This window comes from Dipodomys ordii, unplaced genomic scaffold (genome assembly GCF_000151885.1).
Source record: "Dipodomys ordii isolate 6190 unplaced genomic scaffold, Dord_2.0 Scaffold26, whole genome shotgun sequence".
Classification (NCBI taxonomy): domain Eukaryota; kingdom Metazoa; phylum Chordata; class Mammalia; order Rodentia; family Heteromyidae; genus Dipodomys; species Dipodomys ordii.
The window spans coordinates 10,225,204-10,248,460 of NW_012267242.1; the positions used below are offsets into that span (position 1 = coordinate 10,225,204).

The 23,257-nt window shown below is 41.2% G+C and overlaps 1 protein-coding gene across 1 annotated transcript in view; it reads right to left on the reverse strand.

The window, feature by feature from the left end:
• Positions 1 to 22,750, reverse strand: part of Capn8 (calpain 8) — a 61,952-nt gene extending 39,202 nt beyond the window's left edge. The window contains exons 1-2 of the mRNA XM_013015129.1: positions 22,514 to 22,750; positions 18,692 to 18,761 (exon numbers count right to left, since the gene is read on the reverse strand). Coding sequence (XP_012870583.1) covers positions 18,692 to 18,761; positions 22,514 to 22,750 — 307 coding nt within the window. The remainder of the gene's footprint in view (positions 1 to 18,691; positions 18,762 to 22,513) is intronic.
• Positions 22,751 to 23,257: the final 507 nt, after the last annotated feature.

Here is a 23,257-nt window from a genome sequence, read left to right on the forward strand (position 1 = left end):
AGGGGGAGGAGGAGGGGGAGGAGGAGGGGGAGGAGGAGGGGGAAGAAAGAGAGGCTATGATTATAAAATGGGGACTTCTTGGGATAGGAAAAAAAGGAAAGAGTTACAAAAGGAATATAATTAATATATGTCTGTATATGTGTGTTGTGTGTATGCGTGTGTTTGTGTGCATGTTACCATAGAACTCACCTAAAACTATTAAAAGGGGGCTATGATGGGGAGTTAAAAAATAATATAGGTGGGATAAATTCGATCAAAGTACATTATATGCATACATGTAAGTATCATAATGAAGCCCCTTTATACAGCTAATTTACACTAATAAAATTTAAAAAATAATGAGTCTATGACACCAGACTATTGCTTTGCACTATAAATGTCACTGATTTTAGTGATCTTGGAATTTGTCTATCATTATTAAATGTTTGGAAGACCTACCTTCTGCTTCCCCTTCCTTTTCTCATGTCTGCTTATTTGGGCTAAAAGAAATCATGGCAGTCAAAGGCTGACTTGCCTAGTTCTGGGCACATGTGCCAGAAGTGAGTTTCACCTCACTCAGCTCCCAACAATCATTCCTCTAAGGATCCCTGGCATACAGCGTCTGACTCAGGACTACCTGAACTCTTGGCCTCCTACAGGCCCTTCAAGCCATATAATTATACCATTCCCTGTTCCTTCCCAATCACACTGATGGTGGCCCTCATTCCTGTAAACATAGACAAAGCTAGACATTACTAAGCCTAGGTGACATTAACTCAATTAGGTCCTTTATGTCCCCAGCCTGCAGGTCAGCCCCTACTCTGTGGCCATCTTTCACCCAAGGTCCAGCGGGCCCTAACATCTTGTTTCAGCTCTGCTACAGCCTTTTATAATCCCTAGGGCTCCTGTTGACTCTGCGATCATTTTAACCTGGCCCTCCAAGGCCTGTTATTAGTGCTTGTACAAGAGTTCCTAAGTTGCTACCCATGAACATCATAAGCATTTGCCTCCATTTAAATTCCAGTCCTCCCAAGATCATTTGCTAAGTCACCCTCATCTCATACCATGCTCCAACCATCTGCAGAAGACATGTGCTGTGGATTTCTCTCCCTTCAGACATATGAAGTCACCTGGGATGTCTTCAACACTCATTAGCACTTAGCCAGTGTCCTTGTGAGCTGGACGGTAAGGACACTGCAACAAGAGAGCTCATGAAAAACATGGTCCTTACCCTTGAGAAACCTACAAGCTTGGATGCATAGAAATAGCACACACTTTGGGCTCAAGAGCCTGTGTTCACATCTTGCTTCCTCTAGAACCTACAGAAGTCACTGAGCTCCTGGTCTTCAGCTTTTCCAACTGTAAAGTAGGAAGTGGGTCTGCACCTCACAGCTTGATGTAGAAGATCAATTGATATGGAACATGAAAAAGGGTTGTTTCAAAAGAAATGCTTAGATATGTTGATTTATAATCAAGTACTATATCATGATATTCTGGTTGATATTCCATTTGATATGGAACAAGATGGTTCAGTATAGAGCAAAAGAACAATCTGTAGCAAGAGAAATGTTTAGATACATAGATTTATAATCAAGTACTATATAATGGCATTCTGGCTGATCATGGGCTGCATATATAATAGGGTCTCATACAATTACAGTGGAACTGGAAAATTCCCATCACTTAGTAACACTGTAGGCACTGTAAGTGCTCATTTACCCATTACTCATGTGTTTGTGATAAGGCTGGTGCAAACAAACCTACTACCTTTCCAGGTCTATAAAAACACAACACATGCGATCATGTGTAGTACCTAACAGTTGGTAATGACCGCATATGACTGTGCTGCCAGTTGATGTGTTTATTCTATTGTCATTTGATCCTTGGAGTGTACTCCTTCTATTTATTAAAAGCATGTATCATAAAACAGCAGCACATGTTAAAGCAGCAGCAGCCCCACACATCTTGTGTTTACCTCATCTTTTGATGGCATCAAGAGGCCCAGCCAAAGAACTGGCTTATAGCATTTGTTTTGTGTAACTTGAAGAGGCTGATATATCAAACCTTCTCCAGAAATTCTCTCTATTGCTAAGTGATGCATGACAATCTGTATAGGTTCCAGTTGAATAGAGGGGCATAAAAGATATAAAAGATACAGAGGAGTGTAACTGTAACCGCAGGTGTGGTATTTTTTCAATACCTCTTGAATATCTTGATTAATATTCCCCTGTAGGTGGCCAGCCTTTCTGTCCCAAGCCTCATCTGCTAGTACAACTTCAGGGAAGTGAGACACCGAAGAATAGTGACATGTGGGCTTCAAAACCCCACGCAAGGGTGAGTTGACCAAATAGACTGAGGTGAGCACAGAGGACTGAGGGCCTCTTGGCCTCTGCCCCAGCTGAGACTCAGAGAAAAAAATCCATATGGAAAGAAGCTCTACCCGGATCCAGGCAGCTCCATAGGGTTAAAAAATTGGGAAGTATTGGAAAGACTGAGGAAAGGGATGACATTGTCCAGAAACAAAATATATGCTTCACCTGACTTATTTAATTGCAACCACTCTGTACATCACCTTTATAATAGTGGCAAGACATGACTGGACAGAGATGCCTTGCTGTCTCTTCAAAACCCCACTCAGTTCCCCTGTGGCCTGAACAGAAAAAGGGTAGGACAACTCCAGCGAGATGCCAGCAGGGAACACAAGAAGGCCCATGGTAAGAACCTTGCCAACATTACCTTGGCAGACAGGGCCAGTCTACAGGTAACTACAGACCCACCCAGTGCCATCTTGGAATGAGAGCGAATGGGAGGATGTGAGAAGCCTGACAGTTATCCCAAAGGGACTGAGTTATGCTGGAAACTGTTTCAATCATTGAATTGGGCACCGTTATAAGCTGGGTTGGACTAAATTTAGTTCCCCACTTCCTTGGCCAGGGCTTCTGAGGAAGATCAAAGCAGTTTTAGATCTAAGACTGGCTCAGTACCAAAGAAGGGGCGGGTGGAGCTCAGCAGAGTTGTACTTAAGTAGCTTTAGTGAAGTCTCTCCAATGAGGGACCATATCTCTGTTCACTATGGGAAATTCCATGGTCTCCCTGTGATTAGAACAAAGCAGGACCTTCGTGGAATTGTAGGTGGAGCTTCTGCCAGAGCCTCTGGCTATCTACAGAGGTCTCCTACAATCAAGGGGGCCAAAGGAAATGCTTCTGAGAGCCACAGCTCATAGCAGCAAACCTACCCCTATATGGGGATTGCTCTGTACTAAGTCATCACCCTGTCACCACTCTCCCAGTAAGTCAGGTTTAAATTTCCCTTTCTTTGCACTCCCTTTGAGCCTGCACCTGTCCTTGAGGTTAATAAACCCTGTACATCTGAAAGCTGCCTTCCCGTGATAGATCCCTTGAAAGTAGAATTTAAGTAGGTTAGGCCAATGGTTTCTGGACAAGCTGAGTTCCTACAAAATGAAGAAGAGAGAGAGATAAAAATCAGTTCTAGGTTCAGCCCTTCACCCACAAGGTTTTCTCTGGAATCACATAAATGACATCCTCATTAATATAATGCACAAAGTGAATGACTTCCCCAGACTGAAACTTCCAGCGTTTGGCTGAGGTAAAGTGTATATGTAATAGCCATTTGCCAGGTAGATAAAGTGGAAGCTCTGAGCAATATAATGATCTCCTAAGGTCAGACAGTCAGTGCCAGAGTTAGTCCAGCCCGATGATGAGTTTGCTGCCTCTCCCACACCCTGCAGTGGGCACTCAGAAGCTAATACAAACATGATAATACTATTTAAAATAGATAGCCGACAGTTGGGCACTGGTAGCTAATGCCTGTAATTCTAGCTACTCAAAAGGCTGAGATCTGAGGATCCTGGTTCAAAGCCAGCCTGGGGAAAGAAAGTCCATGAGACTCTTATCTCCAACAGAAAACCAGAAGTGGAGCTGTGGTTCAAAGAGGTAGAGTGCTAGCCTTGAGCAAAAGAGCTCAGGGACAACACCCAAGACTGAGTTCAAGCCCTATGACCTACTACGTATTTGTGTGTGTGTGTGTGTGTGTGTGTGTGTGTGTGTGTGTGTATGTGTGTTATATGATAGATATAGATATAGACATGGATATAGATATGTCACCATCAGAAATCCATGTCCCCCTTCCAAGGGGAGAGGAAAATTTCAGGAATGATGTCTCCTCCTTCAGTCCCTGCATAACTTCTCAGCTCCCCTCTTCCTCACTACCCACCTGCTTCCAAACACACCTTCTCCACATTCGCTTGTTAACACTGAATTCGCCCTCTCATCTACCTCAACTAATAGCACCTAATTACAAGTCAATCACTAGAATAGTCACTACTTCTTAGAGGTACAAAGATAAAAATTAGATGTGTTGTACTTAGCTCAGTAGCTGCCACATAACCTTCGACAAACTTCTTTATTGTTAGCTATTATCACCCAACACACAATTAACTAAAAATGCAGGGGGATCTAAGCAAGAAACTCGGCAGACATTCATTGAGTGTCAACTACCTATAGGAAAGCAAAATCTGTACTAGCAGTGGGAAGTTATCCATGTGTCCTCCATGCCACCATGGCTCTCTCTCTCCCAGCCACCTGCCCCTACTCCAGGTTCCCCCCTTTCACATAGACAACCACTGGGTTCTCCATTGTAAAAATCGGAGAATCATTCTTTTCCCTTACCCTAGCCATATCCAACCAAGTCCCAAATGCTTTAGAGTTTATTCCTAACTAGCCCTAGAATCCCACTGGTTTCTCCAACACCACTGCCGTTGCCTCCTCTCCCACTGAGATTATAAGTGACCCTTCTTTCTTCAAATATTCATTGTCCAGGGGCTAAAATTAAAAGATTGCAGAAAGAAGCACAATTATGACACAAAAATATTGATGAGTTTGCACTCAAACATCCATTCCTATTTAACATTGGTCAATCTCATAACTACCAGCCACACTAGCCAAATACACCGTGGGCATTGGTTATGAAGGGATTGCTACAACTTTTTTTTCTTTTTTCTTGTATGACTTAATCCAGACATGTGGTAGAGAAGGAAATTCATGTACTTCTGGAATATAAATTGATAATATGTTTAAAGACTAAAAAGAAGTGTTATTTAATTTTTATTGACAGTGATTAGTTGTACAAGGGTGTTTAATTTTAACAAAGTCCATTCATGCCCCTCTACCTTTCTCCCTCCTCCCCCCTTCAACACCAGTCTCATCAAATTGCCTTATTCCATTTTCATACATGTAAATAAAATGTTTTGTTTATATTCATAATCCCTCTTCCTTTACCATTTGTCTGCTCCCCCCCACTAATGTCTATATCCCAAATAATAAGTGTTTCAACTTCCTAATATTTGTTTTGTTAAAGTGCATGTTAGTTGTTCAGAGGTTTTCTTCACAGTTTCTCACACATGCATGCAATATATTTTTGTCAGATTGATTATATAAATGTATGTGTGTATACATATACACACATATGTGATATCATATATACTCAAATGAATATATTTATATCATAGGTCTATCATCCACATATGAGAAAGAAAAATATGCATTCTTTGTCCTTCTGCACTTGATTATATCATTTAAGATGATGGTTTCCATGTCCATCCATTTCCCTACAAATGACATAACTTCACTCTTCCTATGGCAGAATAATATTGTGTATATATGCCACTTTTCTTGATCCATTCCTCATTTATAAGACATCTGGTTTGTTTCCACAGGAGGCTATTGTGAATAGTGCTGCATCGAACCTGAGTAGCTTATGTTCCTTTAGATAAATACTCATGAATGGTATTGGTGGAGCAGATGGTGGTTCTATTTTTAGCATTTGTGAAGAAGCACCAAACTAATTTCCATAATGTTTGCATGAGCTTACAATCCTATCAACAGTGTGTTGGTATGATCTTTTCCACATCCTCACCAACATTTGTTTTTCTTAGTGTTATTGATGATGGCCATTCTGACTGGAGTGAGGAAGAATCTCACTGACTCTTTGATTTTAATTTTTCTTATGATCAGGAATGTTGAGCATGTCTTCATATTTGTTGGCCATTTATACTTCTTTCAAGAGGTGTCTGTTCAGTTTATTTGCCTATTTATTAATTGGGTAGCTGATTCTTTAGGGTTTTAGATTTTGTGGGGGGGTCCAGTCATGGGGCCTGAACTCTGGGTCTGGGCACTGTCCCTCAGCTCTTCAGCTCAAGGCTAGTGCTCTACCACTTGAGCCACAGCACCACTACTGGCTTTTTTCTCTTTGCTTATGTGGTGCTGAGGAATCGAACCCAGGGCCTCAGGCATGCAAGGCAAGCACTCTACCACTGAGCCACCTTCCCAGCCCAGGTTTTAGATTTTTTTAAGCTCTCTGTATATCCTGGTTATTAGATCCTTGTCAGATATAATGTTGGCAACGATCTTTTTCCATTTTGTAGGCTACCTTTTCAGCTTAGTGACTATTCCTTCACTGTGCAGAAGCTTTTTAGCTTGATGCAATCCCATTTGTCAATCCTTTCTTATTTGCTGAGCCACTGTAATTCTAGTCAGGAAGTATCTGCCTATGCCAATTATGTTCCAGTCTTCCCTACTCTTTCATGTAGTAGTTACAAAGTTTCAAGTCTTATATTGGCATCATTAATCCACTTTGAATTGATAATAATACAGGATGAGGAACAGATCCACCTTGAGCCTTCTGAATGTGAATATCCTGTTTTTCCAACAAATTTGTTGAAGAAGCTATTTTTTCCCAAGATATCTTTAGTTCCCGTGTCAAAGGACAGATGATTGTAGGTATATGGGTTCCTTTCTGGTTCTTCTAGTCTGTTCCATTGCCCTTCAGGTCTGTTTTAGTGCTAGTATCAAACTATTTTTGTTGCTATGGCTCTATAGTATAGCTTGAAGTCTAGGATTATACCTCCAGCATTATCCCCTGTCAGGATGCTTTGGCTATTCAGGTTCTTTTGTACTTCCTGTATAAATTTTAAAATTGATTTCTCTATGTGACGTATAACATTGGTATCTTGATGGGTATTGTGTTGAATTTATAAATTAATTTTCTCTGTATCGCTACATAAAGCGCTTTCCATCTTTTTTTAGTATCATCTTCAATTTATTTCACCAAGGATTTATAGTTTTCATTGTAGACATCCTTTCACCTTGGTTAGTTTTATTTTTAGGTTTGGGGTTTTTTTGAGGCTAGAAAAAGTAAAGTTATTCTCCTAATAGTTCTCTCATCATGTTCAGTACAGTATTGGTATACAGAAAAGTTACTAGTTTTTTATGTTTGTTTTATAAACTGCTACATTGCCAAAGGTGTTTATCAGCTCTAAGAACTTAGAGTGGACTTGTGGTCCTCTACAAATAAGGATAGTTTGACTTCTTCCTTCCTTTTTGGATCTTTTATTTTTCGCTCTTTCTTATTGCTCTAGCTATAAATTCCAGTATTATATTGAATAAGAGTAGAGAGCATAGGCATATCTTTCTTATTCCTGATTTTGGAGGAAATGATCCTGGGTTTTCACCATTTATCTTTGATGTTGGCTAGAAGTTTGTCACATACATAGCCTTTATTAGATTGAAGTACATTCCTTCTATTCGTACTTATTCAGTGATTTTTACCATAAAATGATGCTGAATTTTGTCAAAGACATCTTCAGCATCAAATGAGATGGTCATATGATTCCTCTCCTGGATTCTGTTTGTAAGTACTGTACTATATTTATTGAGTTATACATGCCTGCAATGAAACTTACTTGACTGTGGTATAAAATCTTTTTTGTTAGTTGATGGACTTTGTTAGCAAGTATTTTATTGAAGATATTTTCATTAAAGAGATTGGTCTATAGTTCTCTTTTTTTCTGTTGTGTCCCTATGTGGTTTGGGCATGAGTAATTCTGGCTTCATAGAACAAGTTTGGTAGTGACACCTCCTTTTCTATCTCATGGAAAAGTTTGAAGAGTATTGATGTTAGTTCTTCTTTAAAGGTCCGATAGAATTCAACTGTGAAACTGTTGGGCCTTGGGCTTTTCTTTGTTGGGAAATTCTTTATTATTGTCTTAATTTCATTGATTGTTACAGATCACTTTAAGTGTCTTATTTTCTTTTGGTTCAATATTGGTATGTTGAAGCTATTTAGAAATGCATCCATTTCTAATATATTTTCCAGCTTATTTGAATAAAGGAATATAAAGTATTCCCTCATAAGTGTCTGAATTTAGCTCTTAATTATTATAATACCCCATTTTAACCCTAATTGTATTTACTTGCATGATTTATCTTCTTTTGAGCAGACTTGAGTTCATCAATTTTTAGTATCTTTTCAAAAAACCAATTTTTCATTTCATTGATTTATTTCCTAATCTTTGTTATTTCTTTCCATCTACTGGTTTAGGGTTTAATTTTTTCTTGTTTGTTTTTAAGTGCTTAAGGTGTGTCTTTAGAGTAATAATTTGAGATCTCTCTGTTTTATTGGTGCTCGTAAGTATAAACTTTCTTCTTAGAACTGCCTTTCTGTATCCCAAAGATTCAGGTGGGTTGTGTTTTCATTGGATTCTAGAACCTTTGGATTTCCCTTTGTCTCTTCAATGACCCACTCATCAGTCAGCAATGACTGTTATTCAATCTCTATGAGTTTGAATATTTTCTTTAATTTATTTTGATGTTAATCTTTAATTTTATTCCATTATAGTTTAACAGAATACAGGGGCTGTGTCTATTTTCTTACATTTTCTGAGACTTGCTTTATGTCCTAGAATATGATCTGTTTGGAGAAAGTTCCATGGGCTGCTAAGAAGAATGTTCTGTAGATGTCTATTAGGTCCAATTGGTCTATGGTGACATTTAAATCTGAGGATGCTTTGTTTTTTGCCTAGATGACCTAGCTTTTGGGGAGATTAGGGCAGTGACGTCTCCCATTATTACTGTGTTATGCATCTAAGTATGTTTTTAAGTCCAATAATAGTGTTTGTTTAACAACAAACACTATCAAACAAAAACTTGGATATTGTTTTACTGTTAGTAACCCCTCCAAACGTTGTGTGGAAATTCAAGCCCTAATACAAAGTATTAGGAGGAGACTGAGTGATCATACATACATACACACACACACACACACACACACACACACACACACACACACACACCCCACACACACTCAAGATTATCTGACCTTTTAAATGTGTCTGACAGAAGGAATCCCCCCTTCCCTTTATTTCCTCCCAACTTCCACCAGAACTCGTTTGTCCTCTCCAGAGGACACAACAGCCAGGTACTACTTTTGAGATGAGACAGCAAACCTGAAATACCTTGATTCTGGACTTCCCAGCCTTCAGAGCTGTAAAAAAAATAAATTTCCATGACTTACATATTGCTCAGTGTCTGTTATTTTGTTACAGCAGAAAAATGGACTGAGATGATAACATTGAACATTTTGCTATAATCTCAAGATTTCATGAAGTTGATGAAAATGATATTAGAGATGTGCTTCAATGTTACTAACGAAGGAGAACTTGACAAAGTTAAAGCAATATGGATGAGGAAGAGAGTATGACACAGCTCTAGCAAGATCAATATTCGAAAAGGAAATGGTCTAAGCACCCACCCACCATTTGAGAAAGCCCTTAAGAAAACTCAAAGAACCTTTGCACATTTTCATGATTCTGCATGATAGTCAAGCAAGAAGTAGAGGAAGCTTTGTCCCTCTGTCTTGTAATATTTTCAGACAAAGCACCTCTCAGAAAGTAATCAACTGATTTATCCTTGTTCTAAAAGCTACCTCATAGCTACAATTATCACATGTGTGGTAGAATATAAGACATTTTCCATCATTTTTGTATCAGGTAATATAGCGTATGCCTTGCAAATGTACAGCTCTGAGTTCAATCCCAAGTATCATTAATTAATTAATTAACTAATTAATTCATTAATTTTCTCATATCATTTTTCAAAGTAATATACTAAATCTTTTGAAAAATAGGTAACTGGATATGTATGTAGTTTCAAAATATCCTCTACAACTTGCTTTCTAGTTACAAAGGAGTAGATGGCTGAAACTGTGAAGAACTGATCACCACCTTGATCCAGTAGTCAGAGCAAACACATGATATTATCAATATTGAGAAAAGATACCATGTGCTTCCAGTCATGGTACATTGAAAGGGTCAAATGCTACGTAATTGCTATTTTTAGATGAAGTCCATACTAACTAAATCTTTTTAAAGAAACATTTACTAAGAAATAAGGAAGAGGAAGAAGAAGAAGAAGAAGAAGAAGAAGAAGAAGAAGAAGAAGAAGAAGAAGAAGAAGAAGAAGAAGAAGAAGAAGAAGAAGAAAGAGGAGGAGGAGGAGGAGGAGGAGAAGAGGAAGAAGAAGGAGGAGGAGGAGAAGAAGAAGAAGAAGAAGAAGAAGAAGAAGAAGAAGAAGAAGAAGAAGAAGAAGAAGAAGAAGAAGAAGAGGAAGAAGAAGAAGAAGAAGAGGAAGAAGAAGAAGGAGGAGGAGGAGGAGGAGGAGAAGAGGAAGAAGAAGGAGGAGGAGGAGAAGAGGAAGGAGGAGGAGGAGAAGAGGAAGGAGGAGGAGGAGGAAGAGGAGGAGAAAGAGGAAGAGGAGGAGGAGGAGGAGAAGAGGAAGGAGGAGGAGGAGGAAGAGGAGGAGAAAGAGGAAGAGGAGGAGGAGGAAGTGAGAGAAGGAAAGAAAGAAGCAAGGAAGAAAAGAAAGTCTTCTATTTTGCTTTGTTGTCCTGGTTATCCTCAAATAATGAGAGCTCTGCCTGAGGTTCCTATATTCCACACACCCTGGATTAAAATGATCTTTCATGTATGTCCTTAGGCATAGAGTCCAGGATTCAAGGTGCTATGGAATCTAGTCACTACTCCACACCTATTGCCTCCTTGCTTGGCCCCTTCTTTCTGGGGGTTGGGCAAGACCTTTATTCAGATCCCCATTGCCTGGTGCCCTCTCTCTCTCTCTCATTTCTACAAGGAAAGGAGAGACAGTGCCTACCTGTTTACCTCTGTCTCTTGTCACAGGAAGAGCCTTTATAAATATGTAAATAAATGCAGAGTTATAATAGTTCTTCCTGATTCTGTCAAATAGATTCTGTCAAATAAGCCACATGTTTCTTTCCTTTTAGAAGCATCTCAACGCCAGCCTGAATCTACCACTGTTCGATGCCTTCTACTGTGACTGTAAATGAAGAATCTAGAGGCCCTTTCTGAATACCATTGGGTTTTATGGTTGCATTATAGCAAACTATCATTGTTCTAGAAGCAAGATTTCAGAGTACATCAGTTTTATGCATTACATGTCTAGGAAGTCTTGAGAGCCTAAGGTACCATGTTCTAGGTCAGGTGCAAAGACTTGGAATCACCTTTAGAAGAAAGATACAATATCAAAGATTAGACCCAAGTCTTATTGCTAGTTTTCTGAGCAATGGCAGTGTGACTCACTTACTTAAAGCAACTATAATTTTATGTCCTCAAAATAACGATGACGGTACTACATGTAATAATAAAGTACACTAAATGATCCACTTCTGTTGCCCCCCACAGGTCGCCTCGCACCTCCAACTCCTGGTTCCCATGGTGACCCAGGAGGGGCCTCGCAGATGTGACAGCAGATCCCACAGTAGTGCGGGGCAGCTCCGCCAGGAGAGCAGCTATAACACATCATGACATTTGCCCAGGGACAATTTTGAACTGGGGGGGTCTGCTTTGTCCAGGAACTACAGAGCACCCCCAGGGAGTTAATGAACTTAAAATGAAAAGGAGAAAAAAAGAACATGAATAAAAGTTTGGCAGGCCATCTCTGAATCAGAACCATCTTGCTTTACATGTTTTGAATGGAGAAGAAAAGAAAAAGAAAGGAGGAAAGAGGAGAGGAGGATAAGACAGAACAAGGGAGGGGAGGGAAGGGAAGGGGAGGAAAAAAGGAGAGAAGAGGGGGGAGGGGAGGGGAGGAAAGAACAGGAGAGTTGAGTGCACAGCCAAGAGAACTTGTTCTAATTATGTCATAATTTCTTAATTATGTTAGTATTTCCTCAGGTCGTGTAGGTAGCCCCCCACATCAATGCTAACCTGATTCCTGTTATTGTTTAAGAAACTAAGAAAGTAGACTCAATGGCACAAAGCTAGGGGATTTCTATCTTTCCCTGCCCCTATTCCCAGGTTTATATCAAATTTTTAATGTGGTTTTGAGGGGAAGAACTATCTGTTAGATTATAAAAATGAAATTGATTCACCAGAGAGAGAGAAATCACTATGTAAACACATCCAGGCCTTATGTAAATATAACTCAGAGCCAAGTTCAAGGGAAAGGGGTTGGCTTGCTTACTGGGTTTAATTATAATACTCTTTGGATTAAAAAAAAAGACAAAATGTCAGAAGCCAGGTGTAATGGAGGAAAAAGGTGAAAAGAAAAGTGGTAAGATTCAATGATCACATCCAGGCATAACTGAAATCCATATAGTGAGACACAAAAATGGAGCATTGCCATGTGTGTTGGGTATGGTGTTAAAATGGCTAGAAAGTTCATAATGCCCTTAAGTGCTAGGAATATTTAGTGCTAGGAATGTCCATCTGAGTTCTTGAAGTATGCATAGATATTAAACACAAGGTAATGGAAATTTCCCACAGCAAGCTAAGGAGACTTTTTAACCCCAAACATGCTGGGATGAAGGGAAGTCAACTAAGATATAAAAATGCAAGAAAACCTTTTAAAGTATTGTGAATAGAAAACATGGTGTTTTTAGGCTGGGAAAATATCCTGAATGTGGTTTGTAAGAGCAGAAAGAATGCAAGGAGAGAGGAAAAAATGTCTTTGAGGGATCAGTGGAGGCAACTCTAATTAGCAGGGAAACTATAGAGAAAATCATATCAGCCAGCAGCCCATGCAGGTATGCTGAAGGTGCATCCACTAACAATTTTCATTATGAGCTGAGAAGACATAGTGGTGTATACCTGTAATCCTAGCAATCAGGAAACTGGGTAGACACATCTCAAGTCTGAGGTCAGCCTGAGCTTTGTAGTGAGACTCTACCTCCAAAAGAATTTTTTTCCTCTATAAATTCATGCTCATGTTGAACATATACCAAATATGATTGCAGGCCCCAAGGATCCAACAACAGAAAGAAAATCTTTGAAGTCATGGAGTGCACATTTTAGTGGAAAAAAGGCAATAAATAAATGTATGTGCCAAATGAGGATAAATGTCATGAAGAAAATAAAGTAGAAGCCAGGCACTGGTGGCTCACTCCTATAGTCCTAGCTACTCAGGAGGCTAAGATCTGAGGATTGAGGTTCAAACCAGCCCAAGCAAGAAAGCCCATTAGACTCTTACCACCAATTAACCACCAAAAATCTGGTAGGGACAAGGCCTAGGCCCTGAGTTTAAGCCCCAGCCCCCTCCTCCCACCATACACACATACACAAAATCAGCCTCCCTATGGAATTCAATTTGTAGAACCAAACCTAGGATTGCTAAGTGAGACAGAAGTCAGAGAACAGTCCCCTGGCCTAGGGCTACCACCTCTTCCCGAGGTTAACAGGATGGCTCCTAGAGAGCCAGAGACTCACCTCTACCTTCTCCTACAAACTAAGAAGTTGCTGGGATCTTCTACAATTTGAACAGGTAAAATTGAATAGGAGCCCACTGACAAAATCCCCTTCTGTGAAAGAAATGTCTGCCCAGTAGACAAACAACTGCTTGACATTCTTACAGGATGGAACTCTTAACTTGTCCTGTGATGGCTCCCTGTGGTAAGTCAGGATACACTCTCAAAAATAGTGCTTCTGAGTGCGTAAGATTTTAAAAGATGACTATAGAAAAATAATATAACTGTTTCACTGCTTATATCTGTACCAGAAGGAAATGAGCTAGTGAGGGTTAGTGGAACAGACAATGAAGAATTCTTTCAGGCTCTTAACATACTGCTCAATATGCAAGTCCTCTTGTGACACACCGTCTTCAATTCATACTGAAGTATAAAGGTTGTCTGGAGTGCCTTGGTTCTGAGTAGAAAGGCCAAAGGTAATTTTGGAACAGAACTTGAGCATACCAAATCCTCTCAAAAGAGAAGAGAGAGACAAGAGTGGGGGGGGGAGGAAGGGGAGCACTGAAGGAAGGAAAACATCCCATTAGCAAGTCAAACTTTCCCCACATCACAATTAAGCCCACTGGGTCACACAGAACTGCATGTTCAGTGTTCCCTGCCTCCCAGAAGTCTGACCCCATACTCTCTGGAATTGATGAGCAGATTTGGCCCTTTACGTTCTCTGAGGCTTCCCTGATTGCTTATTAAAAGTAAGCATCCTGTTCGAGTGAATTGATTTACTTCACTCCAGTCCTTGAAGGATGCTACAGATCAAAAGGTGTCTGGAAAAGCACTCTTAAGGATGCTGACACTACTCCCAATTACTGACAAGCATGTGTGCCAGGCCCTGTTCCAGGAGTCCAGGCCCTGCTCCGTAGGGGAGCGCCGGCTTATAGAGGAAAATCAATGTGAAGGATGCATACAGGAAGGCAATGAATTTAGGTCAGTGCTATTGGTTCTTTGTCTTTAGGGATATGTGAAATAGTCTAGTCACTCTCCTTTCAAAACAGGAATACACAGAGTCTAAAACGCTACTCGATAAATATAACAAAAGATGGAAAAGCATCAGTTCCACAGAGGTGAAGAGAAAAATGAGGTCAATAGAAAATAAGTGAGTCAGAAGAGATAAGATAAGCACATGTAAGCACAAACACACTGAGCATAAGACTCAGAGGGAAAAGTAAAGAAGGCAGGATAGAGGGGGAAATCGCGATACTTACCAAGCCTTTCAAAGTGGAACACAGCTCCCTTAAGGAAAATAAACCACTCAAAGGGCTGGCCTGGGGATTTAACTCAGTGATAGAGCACTTGCCTATCATGCAAGAGGTCCAAGATTTGATACCCTAATGAGAAGAGGGGAAAAAAAGAACTATGGGGGGAAGGAGAGAGAAAGAGAGAGAAGAGAGAAGAAATGAAGGCAGGCAAGCCAACTAATACATAAAAAGCTTGGATAAACCTTGCAGTGTGTTATTCTGAAAATAATCTAATTTCTATCTGCATTCATCAAACTTCACTTACCAGAGACTAAGATCTACTTTTGTAGAAGACATGTAGCCTTGGGACCCACTGACACCTAAAGGCATTTCAAGTTCTGTTGCATTTTTACATCCATAGATACAAATGAGACTACATTGTAGCATTTCCCTGCCTGCCGATAAGCAAAGGTAAGACCTGGAGCCCAACTGGCAGGTAGACTTAGCAGTTACTACTGCGCTTCAAGATATAGGCCAACTCTGAGAATACCAGTAAGGACCATAGGATCTAGTGAACAACAAGCAAAGGCTTCTCTCTGTGCCTTTCTCCACAGCCACCATCAAGGGTCCATTTGGGGTCTGTTTCTAGAACATTATTGAGGTGCTGCTGACTGCAGCACCTCTACACACCTTTGTATTCCTACTCAGCAGCGTCAGCGAGCTGTGAACAGAGCGATGCAGATGAGTGGTTTGCATGAAACTTAGTTTTTCAGGATACATTTACTCTAGATGCCTAATCCAGCCTGATTATCAAGAGAAGAACTCATAAGCAAGAAAGAAAAACACAAGCAGCCTCAGATTTAGGCTATATTCAAGCATCTTAATAATGATGTAAGGCAGAGAGTGTAGGCCCACAGATCAAAAGTGTACCAGGGGCCTGCTAAGGCCTGGCTCACTGAGTAGCAGAATTTCCCATCAAGTGGGAAGCTCTCAGTTCAAACTCTGGTACCAACACCAAAAAAAAAAAAAGTGTACAAAACCTGGTATGGTAATGCATGACTATAATCCCAGAACTCGGGAAGCTAAGGCAGGAGGATCTTAAATTCCAGATTAGTTTGGCCAAACCAGTCCTTTTTTTCTCTCTCTCTCTCTCATCCAAACAAAACAAAGCAAAAAGAACAAAGGTCTTTATAGAGCAATATGGAAAGATATTTGATAAAGTGAAACAATAGCAAATAGTGGTGCAAGCATTATGTATAGTATGCTGCTTCAATGTAAGAAAGGGATAGAAATTAGAATATATGTGTAGATTTACATGAATTTGCATAAAGCAGCACTGAAGGAATGTTTGAAAAGTAGTTACAAGGCAGCACACAATGAAGCAGATGGAGACCAGAAGGAGACAGGTGTGAAGTATATTTTTCACTAGGTACGTTTTGGTTGTTTTATTTTTTCATACTCTAAATAATAAAATAATAATATAGAACTCTGTGGAGAAAAAAGACACCTTTACCTTTTTCATTATATAGCTTATTGCTAAAAATAATACTAAAATTAAAAACCTGGAGTAGCCATCATAGAGCTGAGTTGAACTCTGAAAAGCCAACCATTAATCCAATCCCTGCCCTGACTCAATAATTGCTGCTAGTTGAGGCCCCTTGTTCTTCCAGAACCCACCTTGTGTCCGGTGGAGTCACCCCCCCCTTCCCCCCCCCCCCCCCCCCGCCGCTTAATTGTTATCCACTCATTGTTCAGGGCCAGACTAAGCTCAGACTAAGCCACACAAGTGGCTGCCACTCAGCCATGTCTTTGGAATGAGTTGTGAGCTTCCTATTCTCTGCCTGCTGACATTTGATCTGCTGAGCTTGGTGCAGACTCTGTCCAAGTACCAGGTCTTTCTCAGGTGCTCAAACAGCCCATTTCGGCTCCACTCATTAAAAACTACCACAATGGTGGCTGCTTCACGGGTTTAGATGTGAGCTGGATTCTGAGAATTAGGCTCATTTCCTGCTCTTCTGGCCTTGGTCTCCATCGATCATGCATACTCTCCATGGTAACACACTTCCCCCGCCCCTTCTGGAGAACCCTCAAATCTCTTCACTTAAAACTATTCAAAGGACAATCCCTCCACATCAATCAATGAAAAGGCACTCATTAAAAACCTTTCCTGAAGTTAGAACATCTCTCACAAGGAGATATTAAAGGCAAACATTCAAAGTTGTGTTTCCCTGGGATGCGTGCTAAATGAGGTGAACTGTTTAGCTTGAAGTAAAAGGGCACTACACACTCACCCAGAACATGAAAGGTCAGATTGCTACCCTTCTGTGAGCCCTTAGAGCATGAGAGATGAAGGGTGTGGTTTATCAGGGCAGGTCACACACCCCAAATTGTTCTCTGTGATTTGCAGCCATACTCCGTGAGCTCTGACTAGGGGAACATTTGCTATACTAGTTAGAAGACAGAACATTGGAAGTACTTAAAATACAATTTTCAAAGTCATAATGGTTTTCAATAGGCTGAAGAGAGAAGGTTTTCTCGGCTGAAAAAGGGGGAAGAAAAGGAAGGGATGCTTCCTAAGAAATAAAAGATTATGGGGTGAGCATGAATGCTTAGGTTTCTATTTGTTGGCTGATTTTTGCCAGTTAAATTCCATTTATTCCTTGCCTTCATCCCCAGCCCTATTTTTTTGTTTCTATTAGTATCTATTAATTGTATAAGAGGGGGTTCATTGTGACAACTCCATGGGTGCATACAAAGTACCATGATCAAACTCACCCCTCTGTCACTCTCCCGCATCTCTCCTCTCCCCTTCTTAAAACAATTTCAACAGGTTTCATTGTTCTAATTACATACATGCATATGAAGTACTTCAACCATGCAGTGGTAAGTAATCAGCAAAGGGAGCCCAGCAAAGCCAATTCAGGGTCATGTTGTACCATACAATGTAAAGCATTGCCCAACTCAATGCAGAAACTCCCATTTGTGAGAGAGTTAAGGAATCAACAAAGTCAATCTGACATCAAGGATGTCACACTTGTGACCGCTGAGTCTTAGACTTATAAAAATGAAATTATTTCCTAAGCTCAATTCTACTTGACATGAAAAAGAATATGATAGCTTAAGAAATGATGAAGGCAAGCTGGGCACCGGTGGCTCAAGCCTGTAATCCTAGCTACTCAGGAGGCTGAGATCTGAGGATCACGGCTCAAAGCCAGCCCAGGCAGAAAAGACCTTGAGACTTTTACCTCCAATAAACCACTAGAAAACCGGAAGTGGTGCTGTGGCTCAAGCGATAGAGCACTCGCCTTGAGCTAAAGAGTGCAGGGACAGCGCCCAGGCCCAGAGTTCAAGCCCCATCATTGACAAAAAGAAAAAGAAAAAAGAAATGATGAAGGCTTTTTTTTCTCCTTTGTTAAATTCAAGGCCTCATACTTGCTAAGTACCACTCTACCACTGAGCTATATCCTCAACCCCCTTAAATGAAGGTTCTTGATTCCAGGATCTCAGTTTTATGAAAGAATGTTTGACTAGAAAGATATTTTTATTGTCTTACTAATTATAAAGCTGTCTACTCTGACCATGAACAATTATATAGACACAGTCAATTCATAGGGACCTGTGTCTGCTTAAGGGCAACTACAAAAAACACCATACACCATAGTCTATAGTTATCTGCTCTGTGTATCTAGTCCTGGCTCCTCACTCCAGCATGAAGGGGTCTGAATGAGCTGGCAAGAAGGAGAACCAAAAGTTAGTTGTAGTATTCAGATCCGTAGTACCCAATGCAGCCTCAAAACCACAAGCTTACCTGGGCAAACCACCTTTGGAATTTAGGTTAGTCAAGTCTAACATCATAATCTGATGTTGCTCATGACACATTCTGGCCTGCCCTCTCCCAAAACAAATAGGACTCACCCCAGTTACTCACCGAGACCACCCTGACGGATGTCTGTACGTGTGGCTCCACCAATGATAAACTGAGGGTTTGGACACAATTCCTGAAAGTAATTTAAGACAAAACACAAGTCATGAGATGCCCCAGTGATGACAGAGGCTGTCTGGGTAAAGGAATATCAGAGTTACAGAATTCAGAGCTGGAAAAAAAAAAACCCTAGAAGGTAAGCTTATCACAAAAGCATTTTATTACAGAGTCACTAATGTGGGTCTCTTAAGCCTAGAGACCTGGCCAGAATCACACAACTAGGACTTCCCAGAGCCCAGAGCCCCTTCTTGACTAATATTTTTATTACTCTGTGGGTGTGAAAAGGTGGTAGGGTGTGGGGGAGGTAGGAGAAAGGCAAAAGCTGAGATAATAATCCAATGAAATATGATCCAGACAACACCCCTATTTATACAGAGAGATGATTAGAGTAATGTTTGGCAAAATGCTATGCACCCTGTGGACACTCATTAAATACTTGATTAAGGGATAATGACCCCATGGCTGATGGGATCATGGAGGTGTCAGGAAGCAGAGAACTCAACTCTGAGAGGCACATGTCTGACCTGCACTTCCTCCACTCACTTGCCTCCAACTGGGCATCTACCCACAGGTAAGGTCACACCCCAGACTCTGTGCTGGAAGAAGAAGATGCTTGAGAGAGAGAGAGAGAGAGAAACTGAGAGTGTGTTACTGGGATTTGAACTCAGGGATTTATACTTGCTAGGCAAGTGCTTTACCAGTTGAGCCATGCCCAGCCCTTACCTCTTTTTTTCTTTGTCTAGTCAACAAGGGTTTATTGAGTCTCCATTCCACACCTGGTACTGCTTACACCTTAGCAGTCAGGGAAGAGAGGAACACAACAACAACAAAAAAAAAAAAACAGAAAGAAAGGTGGGAAAGAGGGAAAAAGGAGAAGAGGTGGGAAAGGATGGAGGGAAGGAAGGAGAGGGGGAGAGAGGGAGGAAAGAAAAAAAGAAGAAAGGTAGGAAGGAAGGAAGGAAGGAAGGAAGGAAGGGAAGGAAGGGGAGGGAGGGAGGGAAGGAGGAGAGGAAGAGAGCAAGGGAAGGAAGGAAGGAGAGAGAGAGAAAGAGAGAGGGGGAAGGGAGAGAAATTCTCTGGAATTTCCAGTTCAACTACTGGTTACCATCACCAGCAGGTGCTGGTAAGGGATATTTGTGGAGCTTCAGCTACTCAGGGAGAAACAAGTGAACATACACAGAGAAGTTTAGAGCTCCTGTTCTTTCTTCATCCTTTCCGTAACTTCCCAATAATTCAACCCTTCCATGTGTCTCTCATCTTGAGTCTTTATTATGCATCGGGCATGGCCTCACTCCTATCTCTCTGTATTCCTCCTGAGGATCCATACCCTACTTAATTGGGGAAAAAAAAAGAAAAGTACACTCTAGACAGAGAAGCATATCACTGAGGAGGCTGCATCAGGCCCTCTAGCATGTTCCTCACATCTTCAGAACTGGGCAAGGTATTGACCCAGCATAATGGGGGGGGGGGAGCAAGGGAAGCTGAGTTGCAGGAATGCAGCTCTTGGCCAACACAAGTGGACAAATACTGTCCTGTGATTTCAAATCACAAATAAAACTCATCTTGAGAACCCAGGTTTGACCCCAAGACCTTCACTGGGAAAACTTGTCTTCCAAATGTTAGCACAGGTCAACCTTTTCATTTAGCAGCTTGAAGAATAAGTAGTTACAGTTGTACCACTCCTGGGTTAAATATCCAAGAGGATGAAAGCCAGTTTTAATTGAGATACTGTGCACTCACGGTTAGCACATACTATTTATAATAGCAAAGTTATGGAATCAGCCTAAACACCAATCAATGGATGGATGAAGAAAAACGTGGCATATATGCACAGTGGCATCCTACGCAGCCATAAAGAATGAAATTCTGTCTTTTGCAAGAAAATGTAAGATTAAATAAGCCAGATTCAGAACAATGATAGCATGTTTTCTCTCTTATATGGAATCTGGCGCGGGCGGGGAGGCGGGGGGATCGGAGAACCATTAGAGTACAGAAGAGGAAAAGGAGATGGGGGAAATAAGAAAGAACAGTATTATGAATGTATAGAAATTTCTATAGTTAATATAGACTAATGAGCTGGACACTGGTGGCTCACACCTGTCATCCTAGCTACTCAGGAAGCTGAGATCTAAGGATCACAGTTCAAAGCCGTCCTGAGAGGGAAAGTCTGTGAGTTTCTTATCTCCAATAAACCACTAGAAAACGGAAATGGCGCTGTGGCTCAAGTGGTAGAGCGCTCGCCTTGAGCTGAAGAGCTGAGGGAGAGCACCCACATCCAGAGTTCAAGCCCCATAACCAACAACAACAGAGAGAGAGAGAGACTATTGAAAAATAATCAGAGTGGCAGGTGCCCATGGCTCATACCTGAAATCATAGTTACTCAGGAGGCTAAGATCTGAGGATCATAGTTTGAAGCCAGCCTCAGGCAGAAAAGTCCATGAGACTCTTATCTCCAATTAACCATCAAAAAGCTGGAAGTAGAGCTGTGGTTCAAGTGGTGGAGTACCAGTCTTAAGTGAAAAAGCTAAGGACAGTATTTAGGCTCTAACTTTATATCTCAGAATATATTCTCTCTCTCTCTCTCTCTCTCTCTCTCTCTGTCTCACACATACACACACACACACACACACACACACACACACAGTTAAGTCAAAATGGTAAATTTCTTGTTTTCTATATTTTACCATAATTTTTGTAAATATATACATACAAACCATGAGAGAACTTGTAGTGCCCTGCCCTCCCCCATCTGTTTACAGGGCCTTTAGAGGCTTCTTGGTGAGAAAAGTCAAAATTAGGAATAGGCTCATTTTCTCAGGATCTGAGGCACATTCTCCAGTAGAGATAGAACCAGAATGCTTACTGACTCAGGAGTCTATTTAACGATCTACAAGACTGCAGGGGACAAGGCTGTGTCCTCTGGTGAATCTTTGTGAAACGCCAGTGTGAGTATCGCTGCAAGCAACCCTGAGATCACAGGGCATGGAGAGGTTACGTTTTGACACAGATTTATTTAACAGGCATTCGAAAACTCCAACAAGGAGTCTTTCAGGTCCATGTTAATCAGCTTCCATGCCTTAACCTCTGAATTTTATCACCCCTGTTGACAGGCACAAATCAGCCCATACTCTAAAATTACCTGTGTAGGCAGTAAGACCATGTAAAGGCAGGGGTGAGGGAAAAGGAGCAATGTGGTGAGGTTATAAGCTCTACAAATGTCAAAGGAAGTAGAGAAACTAGCCAAACGTTAACTGATACCTAAATTAGATCATGCAATGACCCACCGGCCTTGATGAAACATGGACGTTCCATGACCTTAGGAAATCGTGTACCTTTCAGCAAAGATGTTAGCATAGCTTACCCAGGGCTGACGCTGCCTAGCATTGATTTGTTGCCACATATAATTGCCTGGCCCTATGCAATGATAACTACCATGTATTCTGTGCTCCTGCCATGCTGGCCATTATACCCTGGGATTTATCTCTAGTTCTCATGCTAACTGAGAAATACTAGCAGTACCACTTTCCAGATGAGAAAATTGAGGCTCACTGAGATTAAGCTATCACCTAAAGCCACTGTATCAGAACCAGTATTCATGTTAAACTTGCCCCATTCCAAAGCTTTGCATGCTCTTTGTCTAAAAATAGAAAAACAGTCTGAAATATAGGATCCAAAAATATAATCTACCACCAAGATTCCTTCAACTTCTTCCTTCACTTGATAACTCTCCATCCTGTGTGACACCCAGCCATAAGCCCACCTCCTTACCGTGGGTCGCTTCCAGACGATGCCTTGAGTTTGTGGGGAGCCTGGGCCAAGATCCTTGTAGCCCAAGGCTGATGGACACGCAGGGAATTCTGGGTCTTTAAATAGGACCCCTGAGTCCAAGCACTGTTTCTTCAATGCTTCAAAATCCTGGCTCAAGTATTTCACAGCTTTCTGGTGGGTGCCAAGGCCTTCAGCAGCTGCGCGCTGCTTCAATGCTCTAGCTGCCAGGGCTGCCATAGTAGCTGTGGGCTCTGTGGGGTGGCTAGGAAGGCAGGACCGCTCTGAACTTTGACACTTGTCCCACTGGGAGAGGAGCTAAGAGGTAGCATGAGGCAGGTGGAACAGGTAAACATTTCACCGGAGGCCTTCTTCCAGAGGAAAGTGAGTCATTGCCAGGACCACATATGTACTCAAGGAGCAAATGAGTTTGCCACACCTTCTCCTGCTGCTTTTCACGCTCTGGATCCTGGGAACCTTAGCCTAAGAAATCCATTAGGACCTAGGTCATGCCCTGGCTCTTCAAGGCCTGCTCAGGCTGCATTGGCTGAGTTGAGATAGTTTGTTGAGGCTAAAATTCACCAAGGAACTAGAGAAATAGTCATGAGCAAAAGGAGGCCCAGTGGCTAGAGAAGTCTCTTTTCCTGCTAGAAAGCTTGAGCTCCATATTTTCTAGAAGGGCAAAAAACATCAGAGAAGAGTGATTCATGAAGTTGATTCTTAGTAAGCTCAATTAGAGGTTGTTCT